Source organism: Scomber scombrus, chromosome 23 (assembly GCF_963691925.1).
Source record: "Scomber scombrus chromosome 23, fScoSco1.1, whole genome shotgun sequence".
Taxonomy (NCBI): domain Eukaryota; kingdom Metazoa; phylum Chordata; class Actinopteri; order Scombriformes; family Scombridae; genus Scomber; species Scomber scombrus.
Window position 1 is genome coordinate 3,742,913 of NC_084992.1, and position 14,058 is coordinate 3,756,970.

Here is a 14,058-nt window from a genome sequence, read left to right on the forward strand (position 1 = left end):
GTGACGGATTAAAAAAAACTGATCGGTGTGATCGATCACTAGAGGGGGGCCGATGATCAGATGGTTGGGCGGAGGAGGAGATGCGTTGCCTGGTAACAGAAACAGGACCGAGGACGAAAACAGGCCAACCATCTTCAAATCATCTTCAAATCATCTTCATCTTCATCGGTCCCAACCTCTGCTGTAATTCAACATTTATCTCATTATATTTCAGCTCCTGCTACAACATAATCTAACAGATCAAAGAGAAACATCAATTCTTTACAGGCTACTTTTTGGCTGAAAAAATGCACTGTAATATTTGTTTTTAAATTTCTAGTCCGTGATGTTTATTGATACGTTTATCGTGACCTGACTGCACTGTATGGTAATTATTAAGAGAATAATTTAATGTTTTATTGCATTTTATTGTATATAGGCTAATATATAATATTAAAGATACAATATAGGATTAGACATGATGTGTTTTTACTGCCACAGACATTAGACACTACAGTTAAATGACTCTGGCATAGTAACTAACTATTCAATGTTCATGGATATAGAATAATATTTAAAAATACACAAATGTATGGACAAATGTTTCTGACAACAATATATTCCACTAAATTCATTTTACTTGAATGGAGACATATAATCTGTTAGCTAATGATGCTAGCCTCCACTCTCATAGAAAATGTTGTAGCATTTTTTAAATAATTAATTATAAATCCATAGAAATATATATCTGGAATTATCCTTTTAAAATATTTTGAGGATTTTTTTAGTCTATTTTCCTTTTTTTTTTTGCTTTTTTTGGAATTGTATTTGGTGCGAAAATTTCAAATGTAAACATAAAATGTGCTTTTGGTCCATAATAAACACTAACTTTGTGGACCAGTGGGTGGTAATAGCCCAATTTTTTTCTTATTCAAATTCAAATTCAGATTGACTTTGACAGAATTAAAAGAAAACATTACTTCTTGTACCTCGGCTTAGTGTGTTTGTGCTAACTACAGTATTGTGAAATCCAAAGAATATTTTGGTTATTTTGTGTTAAAGACTACATCATTCAAGCAACCTGTCTCTACTCTGCCTGTTTTTGTCAGTTTTACATTGTTATTCAAACTCTACCACAGGTTTCTAAGCTGTTCGACAATTCAGTTGAACTCTAGTCATCCTGGTCTGGTCAATTCTAGATACTGCACCTTCTAAAAATGAGGAAAAAATAGAAGAGAAAAGAAAAATAATTGTCATAACTTGTACATAATTTGTTTCACAATCTGTCTCACTGTCCTCCAGGTGTGGCCTGTGGTTTAGGATGTACCTGTAATCGACGCTGAAAGGTGAAGCCGCCAAAATGCCGTGTACGCTTGCAGAATGGAGGAGGTGGATTCGCCCGCTGGTTCTGGTTCTCTACGCTCTTCTGCTGGTGGCCGTGCTGCCGCTCTGCATCTGGGAGCTGCAGAAAGACAAGGTACACTCATGTGTGTGTCAATGGTGGAAGAAGTACTCAGATCCTTGACTTAAGTAGTACTTGAGTTAATGTACTTGATTACCGTCGACCACTGCAAATGTGGCCCTCACAGTATGACTAAGTGAATCTTTTAGTTCTCTTTCAGTACTCAAGAACTACATGTCTCAGGGTTCATGTTTATTTATGTCCCTCTCTCTCTCTGCCAAGGTTGGCACTCACAGTAAAGCTTGGTTCATAGCCGGAGTGTTCGTCTTTCTGACCATCCCAATTTCACTCTGGGGGATTCTGCAGCATATGGTGCACTACACTCAGCCTGAGCTGCAAAAACCAATCATCAGGTGGACACATTTATATCTTTAACTCTAAGTTACTTTAAATGATTTGTTCACCTCAATAAGGAGAGTGTATGATACACACATACCCCCAGATAATGAATCTCTCCCTGTTTTTCTCCTGCAGGATACTATGGATGGTGCCAATCTACAGTTTGGACAGTGTGAGTCATAATCGCACATACACACACAGAGGACTTCCTCTATGTAACCATGGTAACAGGGCTTAATTGGAGGCGATGGGGCAGTGTCACAAGACCAGCAGTCGAGTTACACAGTCACACACACCCTTCTGTGTGTCTTTGACTATTTTCCTCTCAGAGTCTGATATCACTTAACTCCATTACAGTTAATGAAATGATAGCCTGGTTCATCTTTCTTTTTTTGGACCTACTGCACAATCTTGGCCTGAGCTGAATCTTCTATTAATCTTTCATCATGACTACTTTATGTCCCCTCTTTCATCTTACATCTCTTTCTACCTCCTATCACTTCCTCCTCCTCCCCTCTCCAGTGGCTCGCTCTGCGGTATCCTAACCTGGCCATCTACGTGGACACGTGCAGGGAGTGCTACGAGGCGTACGTCATCTACAACTTCCTGGTGTTCCTCCTGAACTTCCTCAGTAACCAGTACCCCAGCCTGGTGCTCATGCTGGAAGTCCAACAGCAGCAGCCCCATCTACCCCCGCTCTGCTGCTGCCCACCATGGCCCATGGGAGAGTAAGACATACCTGACCTTTGGGGTCACAGTAAATGATGGATTGATGTATGGATGGATGGATATTAAAGCGTTCCTCTATCTCTCTGGCAGGGTGCTGCTGTTCAGATGTAAACTGGGAGTCCTCCAGTACACTGTGGTCAGACCGGTTACCACGGTGATAGCGCTGTAAGTTTCCTTCTGTAACTGTGGTGACACCAACATAAGTTTGGCACTGTAACCAAGGTGACACCACTGTATATTTCATACTGCTGCATTAATGGTAACCATGGTGACACCACTGTATCATTCATACTGTAACCAAGGTGACACAACTGTATATTTCGTACTGTAACCATGGTGACACCGATGTATATTTCATACTGTAACCATGGTGACAGCTTTGCAAGTTTCTTACTGTAACCATGGTAACACGGCTGTATATTTCATACTCTAACCATGGTGACACCACTATATAATTCATACTGTAACCACGGTGACAGCTTTGCAAGTTTCTTACTTCAACCAAGGTGACACCATTGTATATTTCCTACCATAACCATGGTGACACTTTCGTAAGTTTCCTTCTGTAACTATGGTGACACCGCAGTAACTTTGTCTCTTTAACAATGCTGACACCACTGTAGCTTTTTGTTGTTGTTTTTTTTACTGTAACCATGGTGACAGCTCTCTATTTTTCTTATCGTAACCATAGTGATATAATTGTACGTTTCTACCTTTTACCAGACTCACAGCGCTGAACGTTTCTCACTGTAACTACACTGACACCATTGAGAATTTTTCCTACTGTAACCACTGTAACCATGGTGATATCACTGTAGTTTTCCTGTTTGATGTATTGTTTTTTTCTGTGTCTGCAGGATCTGTCAGCTCTGTGGGGTTTATGATGAAGCCAACTTCAGCTTCAGAAACGCCTGGTCGTACCTGGTCATAATCAACAACATATCACAGCTGGTAAAGATGCATCACACACACCATCATTGTCAAGACTAATGTCATAATACTGTACATGTCGTAGCCTGTAAAACCAACCTAAACCCAGAGGTCACTTTCCACCTTCCTCACTCTAAAGACTTCAATTCAAATTAGTTACAAAACATCAGACACAATTTAACAAATCTTGTGTTCAATTTGATTCTTTTCAACAAGCAAACTGAATCACATCCAAGATATCCAACTCATAACATGTTCCTGATTTACTTGTGGGGCGTTATCATTAAGATAACGTGTTCTGCTGCCTTGTGTCATATGTGTTGAAGTGTACATGAGCCTCTCTCTCTGTCTTTTGTCAGTTTGCCATGTACTGCCTGGTGTTGCTCTACCGATCCCTCAGAGAAGAGCTGAATCCCATCAGGCCTGTGGGCAAGTTCCTCTGCGTCAAACTGGTGGTGTTTGTCTCCTTCTGGTAAGGATGGAGGGACTAAGAGAGGGATGGAGGGATGAAGGGAGGGAGGGATGAAGGGAAACTGTGCAGATACATTCACCTCTCCGTCTCTGTCTGTCTTTCCGCAGGCAGGCTGTGTTTATAGCGTTCCTGGTGAAGGTCGGTGTGATCTCGGACAAACACACCTGGGACTGGGACAGTGTGGAGGCCGTTGCCACTGGACTGCAGGTACACCAAATTGCTGCCTCGCAGTCATGTGACCTTTGACGTTTGATTTATTTGATGCCATATTGGGAGTTCTGGCAATTAACATTTTTCATCTTGACAGCAGAAAACAAAAGGAAAGTCAAAAAAAGCTTTTATTCAGACAGAAATGTGGTTCTGAGAGACAGAATACACTGGAATAAACTCACTTGATAATTGGTTGTCTATAAAAACAATAGATCAAGGTACTGATATTTTAAAAAGTCCTATAATCTGTCTTAAATTAAATGATGTTGGTACAGAGCTGATCCATAGAGGTGGAAAATAACTAAGTACATTTTCTCAAGAGCTCTACTTGTACTTTGCATCAGTATTTCAATTTGTATTTGTTTTTACTGTATATATCCACTACACTACATTAATCTAAAACCTATTCTAGATTCTAACTACCTAATAAAAACAATATCCAGTATTTGACCTGCTCTCCACATATGCAACGAAGAAATATTTGTAAATAATTGTATATCGCTGTATTTAAATTGCTTAACATGCATATTTTCCTTTTGTGGTATGTTCTATGTGATCTCTCTACCATGTTTCATTTTTGTATATGAACTTATTCTGTAAACTTTAGAAACAAAGGACATAGTAAGACCAGAGTTCAACTGCTTTAACTCTGTAGCTTAAGTAGGATTTGACTGCAGGACTTTTAGTTGTAATTGACTATTTCTACTGTATGTTGATGTATTGGTACTTGTATTTGAGCAATAGTTGTGAATACTTCTTTTACCACTGTTCCTCCAGGACTTCATCATTTGCATAGAAATGTTCCTGGCTGCCATCGCTCACCACTACACCTTCACCTACAAGCCCTACGTACAGGTAAACTCTCTCTCTATCTACCTGCCTAATGATCTACTGACCAACCTACCTATCTGTCTGTCTAATTCTGACTTCTGTTTCTGTCCATGCAGGAAGCAGAAGAGGGATCGTGTTTCGACAGTTTTCTGGCCATGTGGGATTTCTCTGACATCAGAGCCGATGTCACAGAGCAGGTTCGCCATGCCGGTGAGTGTCTAAGTCAGTATTTAAGGGCTGTAACTAACAATTATTACAATTATTTTCTAGATTCATCAAATAATCCTGTAAAATATGACAGTAAATATTCCAACAGTCCAATGAGACGTCTTCAGATGTCTTTTTTTTTGTCCGACTAATAGTATAAAACCCAAAGATACTCAGTTTGCTCTCATTAATGACAAATAAAAGAAAATTCTCACATTTGAGAAGTTCAAACCTGCAAATATCTGATATCTTTGCCTTAAATATAAAGACGAAAACAAATATCTGATATCTTTAGAATAGTGGCTGATATATTTTCTGTTAATTGACGATTTAATTAATGGACTAATTAAGCCCAGCAGTATTCCCACTGTCTGATTTAAGAATATATATCTGCTGCTGTAGTTAACATCTCTAACCCTCTCTCAGGTCGGACGTTTCTTGGTCGTCCCAACAAGATGTATTTTGGTTCGGAAGCCCGACCCGAACACACCGAGCACACCGGCCTCCTCACAGCGAGCTCCCAGGACCCCATCGCCGTGGCAGCAACATCAATGCCCTCCTCCCCTTCCTCCAGTGGGCGGTACCAAGGCTTCGGCCACACTCCCGCCCCACACTCCATCTCCGCTCCTGCAGGCTTCACCTCCTCATCCTGGGAGGACGACAGCGACGGCTCGCCTCCGCATGCAGGTGTCACCAAATAACAAGGTGACATCACCAGGAAGACACACATCAAGGGGCGGGACTTTTTGTTCTCTCTTTACGTCCCTTGCCACCTTGTTGTGATGTGCCTCATGGCTGTGGACAAAGACACTCTCAGATTCTCTATTAAAGATCAATAGAAATATATAAACATTAACTGAACTCTCATCTTCAAATTCGTGGAAAAGAAGCAAAGGAAGCAGAGAAGAGAAAGAGATTTAAAACTCTGATGTCAAAGCCATGTTCGTTGAGAAACTTTGGTATTTTAAAAATAATATCGAGTTTTAAGTGTTCGAAATCTGTATTTTGATGTCTAATGATGTCACTTTGATAAATGTACCTCTAGCTGTTGAAAAGGAATGAAGAGTTTGTGTTTTCATCAGAGGGGGAAGCAGGTTGTTTGTTTTTTTGGTTTTACACTCCGTGCTGAAGTGTCCTTGAGCTACACTTGACTTGACTATTTGTTCTGGTCCAGAATAAAGCTACATCCCATCATGTCATTACCAGAAACTGTGTTGTTGTCATCTTACTGTAAGTACAGAAGGGCTGCAACTAATTATTATTTTCATCAGCGAATAACAGTTTTTCCTATAAAATATCCCTAAATAACCCATTTATTGAGCCCAAGGTGGCTTCTTCAAATTTCTCCTTTTTACCTGACAAAACAGTCAAAAGTACAAAGAACTTAAGTTTACTAACATGGACAGCACAGAAAAGCTTCAATTATTAGAATTTGAATGAATTTGCTGTCGATTGTCTTCATTGTTTGCGCACAGTTTCACTCCACCCATGAAAAAAACAGGTCTCTGAGGAAAAAGGAAATAAGTCAAACAACAGAAAAATGTGGATGCAACATCTGTGACGACTTTTTGAAGAGACATTTTGAATGTCTTGGATTTGGATGTATCACTCACTACTACACTAAAGTATCTCTCTCTCTCTCTAAGCCATAGCTGGTTCTGAATTCAAATGCTTTTTAAAATTCAAATTGCCACTGAAAAACACAAGACTATTATGGAGAGTAAATCATTAAACCTCTGAAGACTGTTTCCAGAGGGGAATTCAGGTGTTGCATTCAATACAGTGAGAGCTGTATTGGAGCAGCATCTAGTGGCCCTTAAGAGGAACTGAAGAAGGATTGTTCTTTATCAGCTGTGTTTTGTGTGCAATAGTGATAACTAATCATAAAAATATCACATAACTGTGATTCATAAGGGATAAAAGTAATAATAATAAATGAAAACAATTGCCATCCATTGTCAAGACTTCTGATCTCTCTGTGGAAGTCCAACTTGAGATAACTGACTTGCAAAGTGATTTAGATTTAAACCCCCTAACCCTAAACCCAAATTGACATTCATGGCTGTAAACATTTTGTGCATGTTTGGGATGACCAAGCTTTATCTGTGATGAGTATCAATAAAACTAAACTGCGTTCCAGGCTCTCAAGTATTCTGAAAAAACAATGAAAACATAATGTGGTCAGATTTAAAAGGTTCATATATTGCAAAATGTTGTCAATAAACAGCTTCGGTGCAAAATAAACCATTGGACTAAACTAGCTAACTGTATATAAAGTAGTGTAAACTAGCTCCACCTCCAGCAGCTACAACAGTAACATGCTGCTCTAACACTGATGCTTCACTATTAATAATCTAATGATGTCATAATAATAATATATCAGTCAGAGGACCAAACCACTACTTTACTGTAATACTGCATACTACATCACTCATAATACTGCAGTACTTTTACTGTAATACTGCATACTACATCACTCATAATACTGTAGTACTTTTACTGTAATACTGCATACTACATCACTCATAATACTGCAGTACTTTTACTGTAATACTGCATACTACATCACTCATAATACTGCAGTACTTTTACTGTAATACTGCATACTACATCACTCATAATACTGCAGTACTTTTACTGTAATACTGCATACTACATCACTCATAATACTGCAGTACTTTTACTGTAATACTGCATACTACATCACTCATAATACTGCAGTACTTTTACTGTAATACTGCATACTACATCGCTCATAATACTGCAGTACTTTTACTGTAATACTGCATACTACATCGCTCATAATACTGCAGTACTTTTACTGTAATACTGCATACTACATCACTCATAATACTGCAGTACTTTTACTGTAATACTGCATACTACATCACTCATAATACTGCAGTACTTTTACTGTAATACTGCATACTACATCACTCATAATACTCCAGTAGGGTTTTTTTCATGCAAGATCTTTACTTTACATTGCTGTATTGTTACTTGTACTTTAATTAAAAGATCAGAATGCTTTTTCTACCACTGCTGGTTTCACAAAAACGTCCAGAAACCACAATATCCAGGTTACATGCACAGTTACACTCCAAACACGAGGTGGTGTACGTTTTTTTTAGAGTTTGGTCTCTCATAGTGGTGGAGGGGTGAATCAAAATCGAAAGTAGAAACGCGAAAGGCCTTTAACTCTCTTTAACATCCAGTCAAACGATTTTGATTTAATAAGGAACAAGGATGGAGACATTGTGGATTTAAAAGTAAGTAGACGTTCATGATTCCCACCTGTAACCTTGTGTGAGGTAGGACAGGCTGAAGGTGTGTTTGTGAGACCGAACAGACGACTTTATTTCCGCGGTGTGTGTCTGTATGAGGATTGCTGTCAGTTCATGTAATTTCATTCGTGTGCAAACTGTAAAACAAAGTCAAATAAATCGTTTTGATTGTCAACAACTCACATAAAATGATTTGTGTCGCTATAGCAAACTGTTAGTCAGTCGAGTTCGATAATATGTGGAAAGTTTAGAAGAGGTAGAACTTGTTGCCTCGTGGTTTTAGGGTTGGATTTAGCATGAGTATCGAGATCGGTTTGAGGTAGGACACAGGCCTAATCAGAGGCCGAATCGGGTCGAATAGTATTTTTTGGGCAGGTGAAGGTTCCCAAAAGACCTGGAAGTGGTACATTTCAGGTACATTTCTGGGAAATATCCATGGGACGTTAAACTGGGGGATTTTGGAAGTATTCCAAGTTGGAAACTTTCCATGGGAAATATGGGAATTAACTGGAAATCTGGGGTAATTTATACAAAGTGTATACAAACATAAATATTAACATTTCATTTCGTCATAAGCAGACATACATGCACATTTTGACTGATTTATTTGTGATGTGTGAACTTTAATCAATTATTTAATTTAACAACAAAAAATTATCAACATTTCCCCTTCTAGTGGCCCTGCAGTAAGTAATGTACTATGTGCATGTGATGGAGGAACAAGGGAGATATTCAACTGTATTTACATTAAATCTGGTTGTTTTAACCAAGATTATGCTACAAGTTTTGTTTTCTAACTATATTTAAGTTCCCTGTTATAAGCTAAGATGCAGTTTTCTAAATTTCCAGTTTATTCCCGTTAATTCCCATGGAAAGTTTCCAACTTGTGCAACCCTACATAAGTACAACAATTTTAGTCAGCAATGTGAAAAAGGTTAAACAATAAATCAATACAAATAGAATAAAATAATATATAATATAAAAACTGTTTATACGTACATAATGTGCAAAAGGGTATACACTATGTGTACATATAACAAATGTAAAGAAGAGAATGTAAAAAAAAAAAAGATGATGGATGTAACATTTTTAACACAGTACAAGCTCACAGTTTTAATCGCTTTTTGTTTGAAAGAGTGTTGAATTGTATGAATCTATTGTTTGAACTCTTTGCTAAATGCAATAAAGCAAGTTTTTTTTTTACAGTAAAATAAACTTTCATTAATATTTTCAGTAATGAAAGCACAAAGGTCACAATTGCGCAAAGTCAAATTAAATGCATGACAGTTTCTGGACATCTATAGTAGAAACTAAAATTCATAGCAATACCTCTCTTCAATTTTTTTTTTTAACAGTTGTTAGTTTTATGAATGAGTTTAAAGAAATGTCCTTAACTTCATTGGTGATTAATTGTCGATTAGGTAGAAGGCAGGCCTTCTTCCACACCATGCCAAATTGATTACAATATTAATTTACACATGGTAATGTAATAATATCTCTTTGGAATAGGTGCTCTTGCAAACCAATCATTGCTGGATGATGTAAAACCCACCAGCACAGCATGATGATACAGACACAGAAAGATTTATCTGGTGGCAATAAGCTTAATCAGCATTGTGGGAACTCATTTGGCAATGTTTGAATGTAACAGATGTTCTGCAAAAATGTTTTGTGGATTTGCACATATACTGGGCTAAATTAGATTTTTCTATTAGAGGCTATATAAACTTAATTCAACAGCATCTTGAGTATATTAAATTAGCTATTACAAAAACAATTTGTAAAATGATCTAGAATTAACAAAAGAAAGAACAAAAAACAAAACAAAAACTGGTGGAAAATGATTAAAAAACAGGCTAAATGTAATATAACTCATCCCACACTGGAAATTATCCTTTACAAATTTCTTTTTGTGTTCCCTTTGAACTTCTTGTCTTGAAAATCTGTGTTACCTATTGTTTCACCCTCAGCAATGTAAATATCAGGGGAGAAGAAGATAAAGAGGAAGTGGCCTGCCCCTGCAGCCTGTTCCTACTCCTAAACCTATTCCTTTCCCCCTCCTTTTCTTCCTTTTAAACCCCTAGAAAAGTTGCTGCCCTCAGCAGTGGAAATGGCAGAGGAGGAGAGGAAGAAGAGGAAGCGGCCAATCAGCTCCTGCAGTGAGCCATCAATCAGGTAGTGTATTACCTTTGCCAATAACTTGACAAGGAAATAGTCCTGCTCAACAAAATTAAGAAACATAATTTCCAACTTATTCATAGATTTTAACCTGCTAATATGCGGTTTAAAAAAAAAAAACTGAAATATATATATATAAATTATACATTTTTGTGTAGACTGAACTTCTTTCAGACATTTTGGTAATAACCTGGAGGGCCATATTAATACAAACAGTTATTTTTTAAATGCTTGTAAAATGAGATGATCATATTAATTCCAATCTGTATATTAGTAATGTTTTGTGTCTAAATGTTTTGTAAAAAGGTTACTTCCCCAATTAAGATTTCATTTAATTCACATTTTATTGGGTGAAAACAACACAGATTTGCTTGTTAAACATTTATTTTGCTAACAGCTCTGTAATAAAATACAAGGAATGGGTTACATTTTAACACATCTGTAGTAAAAAGTGTATTCATTTGTTTTCGAAGTTCCCAGATGAGTGCAGCTAAACGCAGAGCTCCAAGTTGTGTCTCTATCAAGAGTGACGCATCCTTGTACCATCCACCAGCTTTTGGTCTTAAAAAGACACAAAGGTAAGGCAGAACAAAAGTGGTCCATGTACTGAACCATGTGGAACGTCAATTTGTGACCTTATAGCAGGAAGACATAGTAACATTGTTTGCAGCACTTTGTGCTCTATTACTGTATCACATAATACATAAATACAATTTTACTTACATACACTCTTATAAATACATTTTAAATTAGAGTGTACAGGAGAACTAGGAAGCTGATAGATAGATATTAGTTATATAGTTGCGATACCACAAAGATAAAATAAAAAATGTGTTGTTGGTTGTTGAATGACTTACTGAGAACTTTTACATTAGTAAAACAATTTCTCTTCAGTTCCCAGATGAGTGCAGCTGAACCCAGAGCTCCCAGTGGTGTTTCTATCAAGAGTGATGCATCCTTGTACCATCCACCTGCTTTTGGTCTTGAAGAGATACTAAGGTCATTTTGAGTTTTTACATAAATTAAACATCTCACATTTGAAAGCATATTAAGATTCCTAAGACTCCTAAGGAGATTGATACTGATGAAGCAATTTCTGCCTGTGGTTATATGTGGTTATATGTGGTGTATCTAAGTGTCCTGAAATGTTGATTATTGGTTCAGAAAGTTCAGTTTGGTATGTCACATTCTTCATTTCTTTGTTCAAATAAATATACTCTATATAATATATGATAAATAAAAGTAATAATGTTAGTAATATAGTTATGATAACCACAAAAATAAAATAACAAATGTGTTGTTGAATGAATTACTGAGTACTTTTATATGAGTAAAAAGATTTCTCTTTAGTTTCCAGATGAGTTCAGCAGAGTCCGGAGCTCCCAGTGGTGTTTCTATCAAGAGTGAAGCATCCTTGTACCTTCCACCCTCTTTTGGTCTTAAAAAGACACAAAGGTAAGGCAGAACAAAAGTGGTCCATGTACTGAACCATGTGGAACGTCAATTTGTGACCTTATAGCAGGAAAACTAGCTATATCGTTTGCAGGACTTTGTGCTCTATTACTGTAACATATAATACAAAAACAGAATTTTACTGTCATATACTCTTATAAATGAATTTAAAGTAGTGGTGTGCAGTGGAGGTAGAAAGCTGATACAGAATACAAGAGAATGGCATGCACAAAGTAATTACCTCTTCTCTTAGTTCCCAGATGAGTACTGCTGAGTCCACAGCTCCCAGTGGTGTTTCTATCAAGAGTGACGCATCCTTGTACCTTCCACCCGCTTTTGGTCTTAAAAAGACACAAAGGTAAGGCAGAACAAAAGTGGTCCATGTACTGAACCATGTGGAACGTCAATTTGTGACCTTATAGCAGGAAGACATAGTAACATTGTTTGCAGCACTTTGTGCTTTATCACTGTATCACATAATACATAAATACAATTTTACTTACATACACTCTTATAAATACATTTTAAATTAGAGTGTACAGGAGAACTAGGAAGCTGATAGATAGATATTAGTTATGTAGTTGCGATACCACAAAGATAAAATAAAAAATGTGTTGTTGGTTGTTGAATGACTTACTGAGAACTTTTACATTAGTAAAACAATTTCTCTTTAGTTCCCAGATGAGTGCAGCTGAACCCACAGCTCCCAGTGGTGTTTCTATCAAGAGTGATGCATCCTTGTACCATCCACCTGCTTTTGGTCTTGAAGAGATACTAAGGTCATTTTGAGTTTTTACATAAATTAAACATCTCACATTTGAAAGCATATTAAGATTCCTAAGACTCCTAAGGAGATTGATACTGATGAAGCAATTTCTGCCTGTGGTTATATGTGGTTATATGAATAGAATAGAATATCCTTTATTGTCATTGTACAACAGGTGTCACAACGAGATTAGTACGGGGTTTCTTCCCGTGGTGCAAAATAGTCAAAATAAAAAATAGTCAAAATAAAAATAAAAAGGTCTAAATAAATGTAACTATTATACATAAGAACAATGAAATACTTCATATGTGGTGTATCTGGAGGTGTATCTAAGTGTCCTGAAATGTTGGTTATTGGTTCAGAAAGTTCAGTTTGGTATGTCACATTCTTCATTTCTTTGTTCAAATAAATATACTCTATATAATATATGATAAATAAAAGTAATAATGTTAGTAATATAGTTATGATAACCACAAAAATAAAATAACAAATGTGTTGTTGAATGAATTACTGAGTACTTTTATATGAGTAAAAAGATTTCTCTTTAGTTTCCAGATGAGTTCAGCAGAGTCCGGAGCTCCCAGTGGTGTTTCTATCAAGAGTGAAGCATCCTTGTACCTTCCACCCTCTTTTGGTCTTAAAAAGACACAAAGGTAAGGCAGAACAAAAGTGGTCCATGTACTGAACCATGTGGAACGTCAATTTGTGACCTTATAGCAGGAAAACTAGCTATATCGTTTGCAGGACTTTGTGCTCTATTACTGTAACATATAATACAAAAACAGAATTTTACTGTCATATACTCTTATAAATGAATTTAAAGTAGTGGTGTGCAGTGGAGGTAGAAAGCTGATACAGAATACAAGAGAATGGCATGCACAAAGTAATTACCTCTTCTCTTAGTTCCCAGATGAGTACTGCTGAGTCCACAGCTCCCAGTGGTGTTTCTATCAAGAGTGACGCATCCTTGTACCTTCCACCCGCTTTTGGTCTTAAAAAGACACAAAGGTAATGCAGAACAAAAGTGGTCCATGTACTGAACCATGTGGAACGTCAATTTGTGACCTTATAGCAGGAAGACATAGTAACATTGTTTGCAGCACTTTGTGCTCTATTACTGTATCACATAATACATAAATACAATTTTACTTACATACACTCTTATAAATACATTTTAAATTAGAGTGTACAGGAGAACTAGGAAGCTGATAGATAGATA

General features: G+C 37.0%; 2 protein-coding genes across 2 annotated transcripts in view; one reads left to right on the forward strand and one right to left on the reverse strand.

Moving 5' to 3' along the window:
• LOC134006179 (zinc finger protein 208-like) overlaps positions 1-14,058 on the reverse strand; it is a 1,001,836-nt gene that overhangs the window by 796,283 nt on the left and 191,495 nt on the right. The gene's annotated exons all lie outside the window — the stretch shown is intronic.
• LOC134006232 (transmembrane protein 184C-like) lies at positions 1,340-5,860 on the forward strand. Its single transcript, XM_062445320.1, has 11 exons — positions 1,340-1,456; positions 1,664-1,794; positions 1,916-1,952; positions 2,303-2,508; positions 2,600-2,674; positions 3,367-3,460; positions 3,799-3,911; positions 4,019-4,118; positions 4,899-4,976; positions 5,069-5,162; positions 5,586-5,860. Exons 1-11 carry the CDS (start codon positions 1,340-1,342, stop codon positions 5,858-5,860), a joined length of 1,320 nt encoding a protein of 439 aa, XP_062301304.1.

What these genes read in the sequence shown, in the direction of transcription:
- LOC134006232 (XM_062445320.1), top strand. Translation starts at nt 1,340, where the DNA reads ATGCCGTGTACGCTTGCAGAATGGAGGAGGTGGATTCGCCCGCTGGTT. An exon ending in GGGAGCTGCAGAAAGACAAG is followed by an intron (nt 1,457 to 1,663) that starts GTACACTCATGT and finishes CTCTCTGCCAAG; the next exon opens with GTTGGCACTCACAGTAAAGC. An exon ending in AGAGCAGGTTCGCCATGCCG is followed by an intron (nt 5,163 to 5,585) that starts GTGAGTGTCTAA and finishes ACCCTCTCTCAG; the next exon opens with GTCGGACGTTTCTTGGTCGT.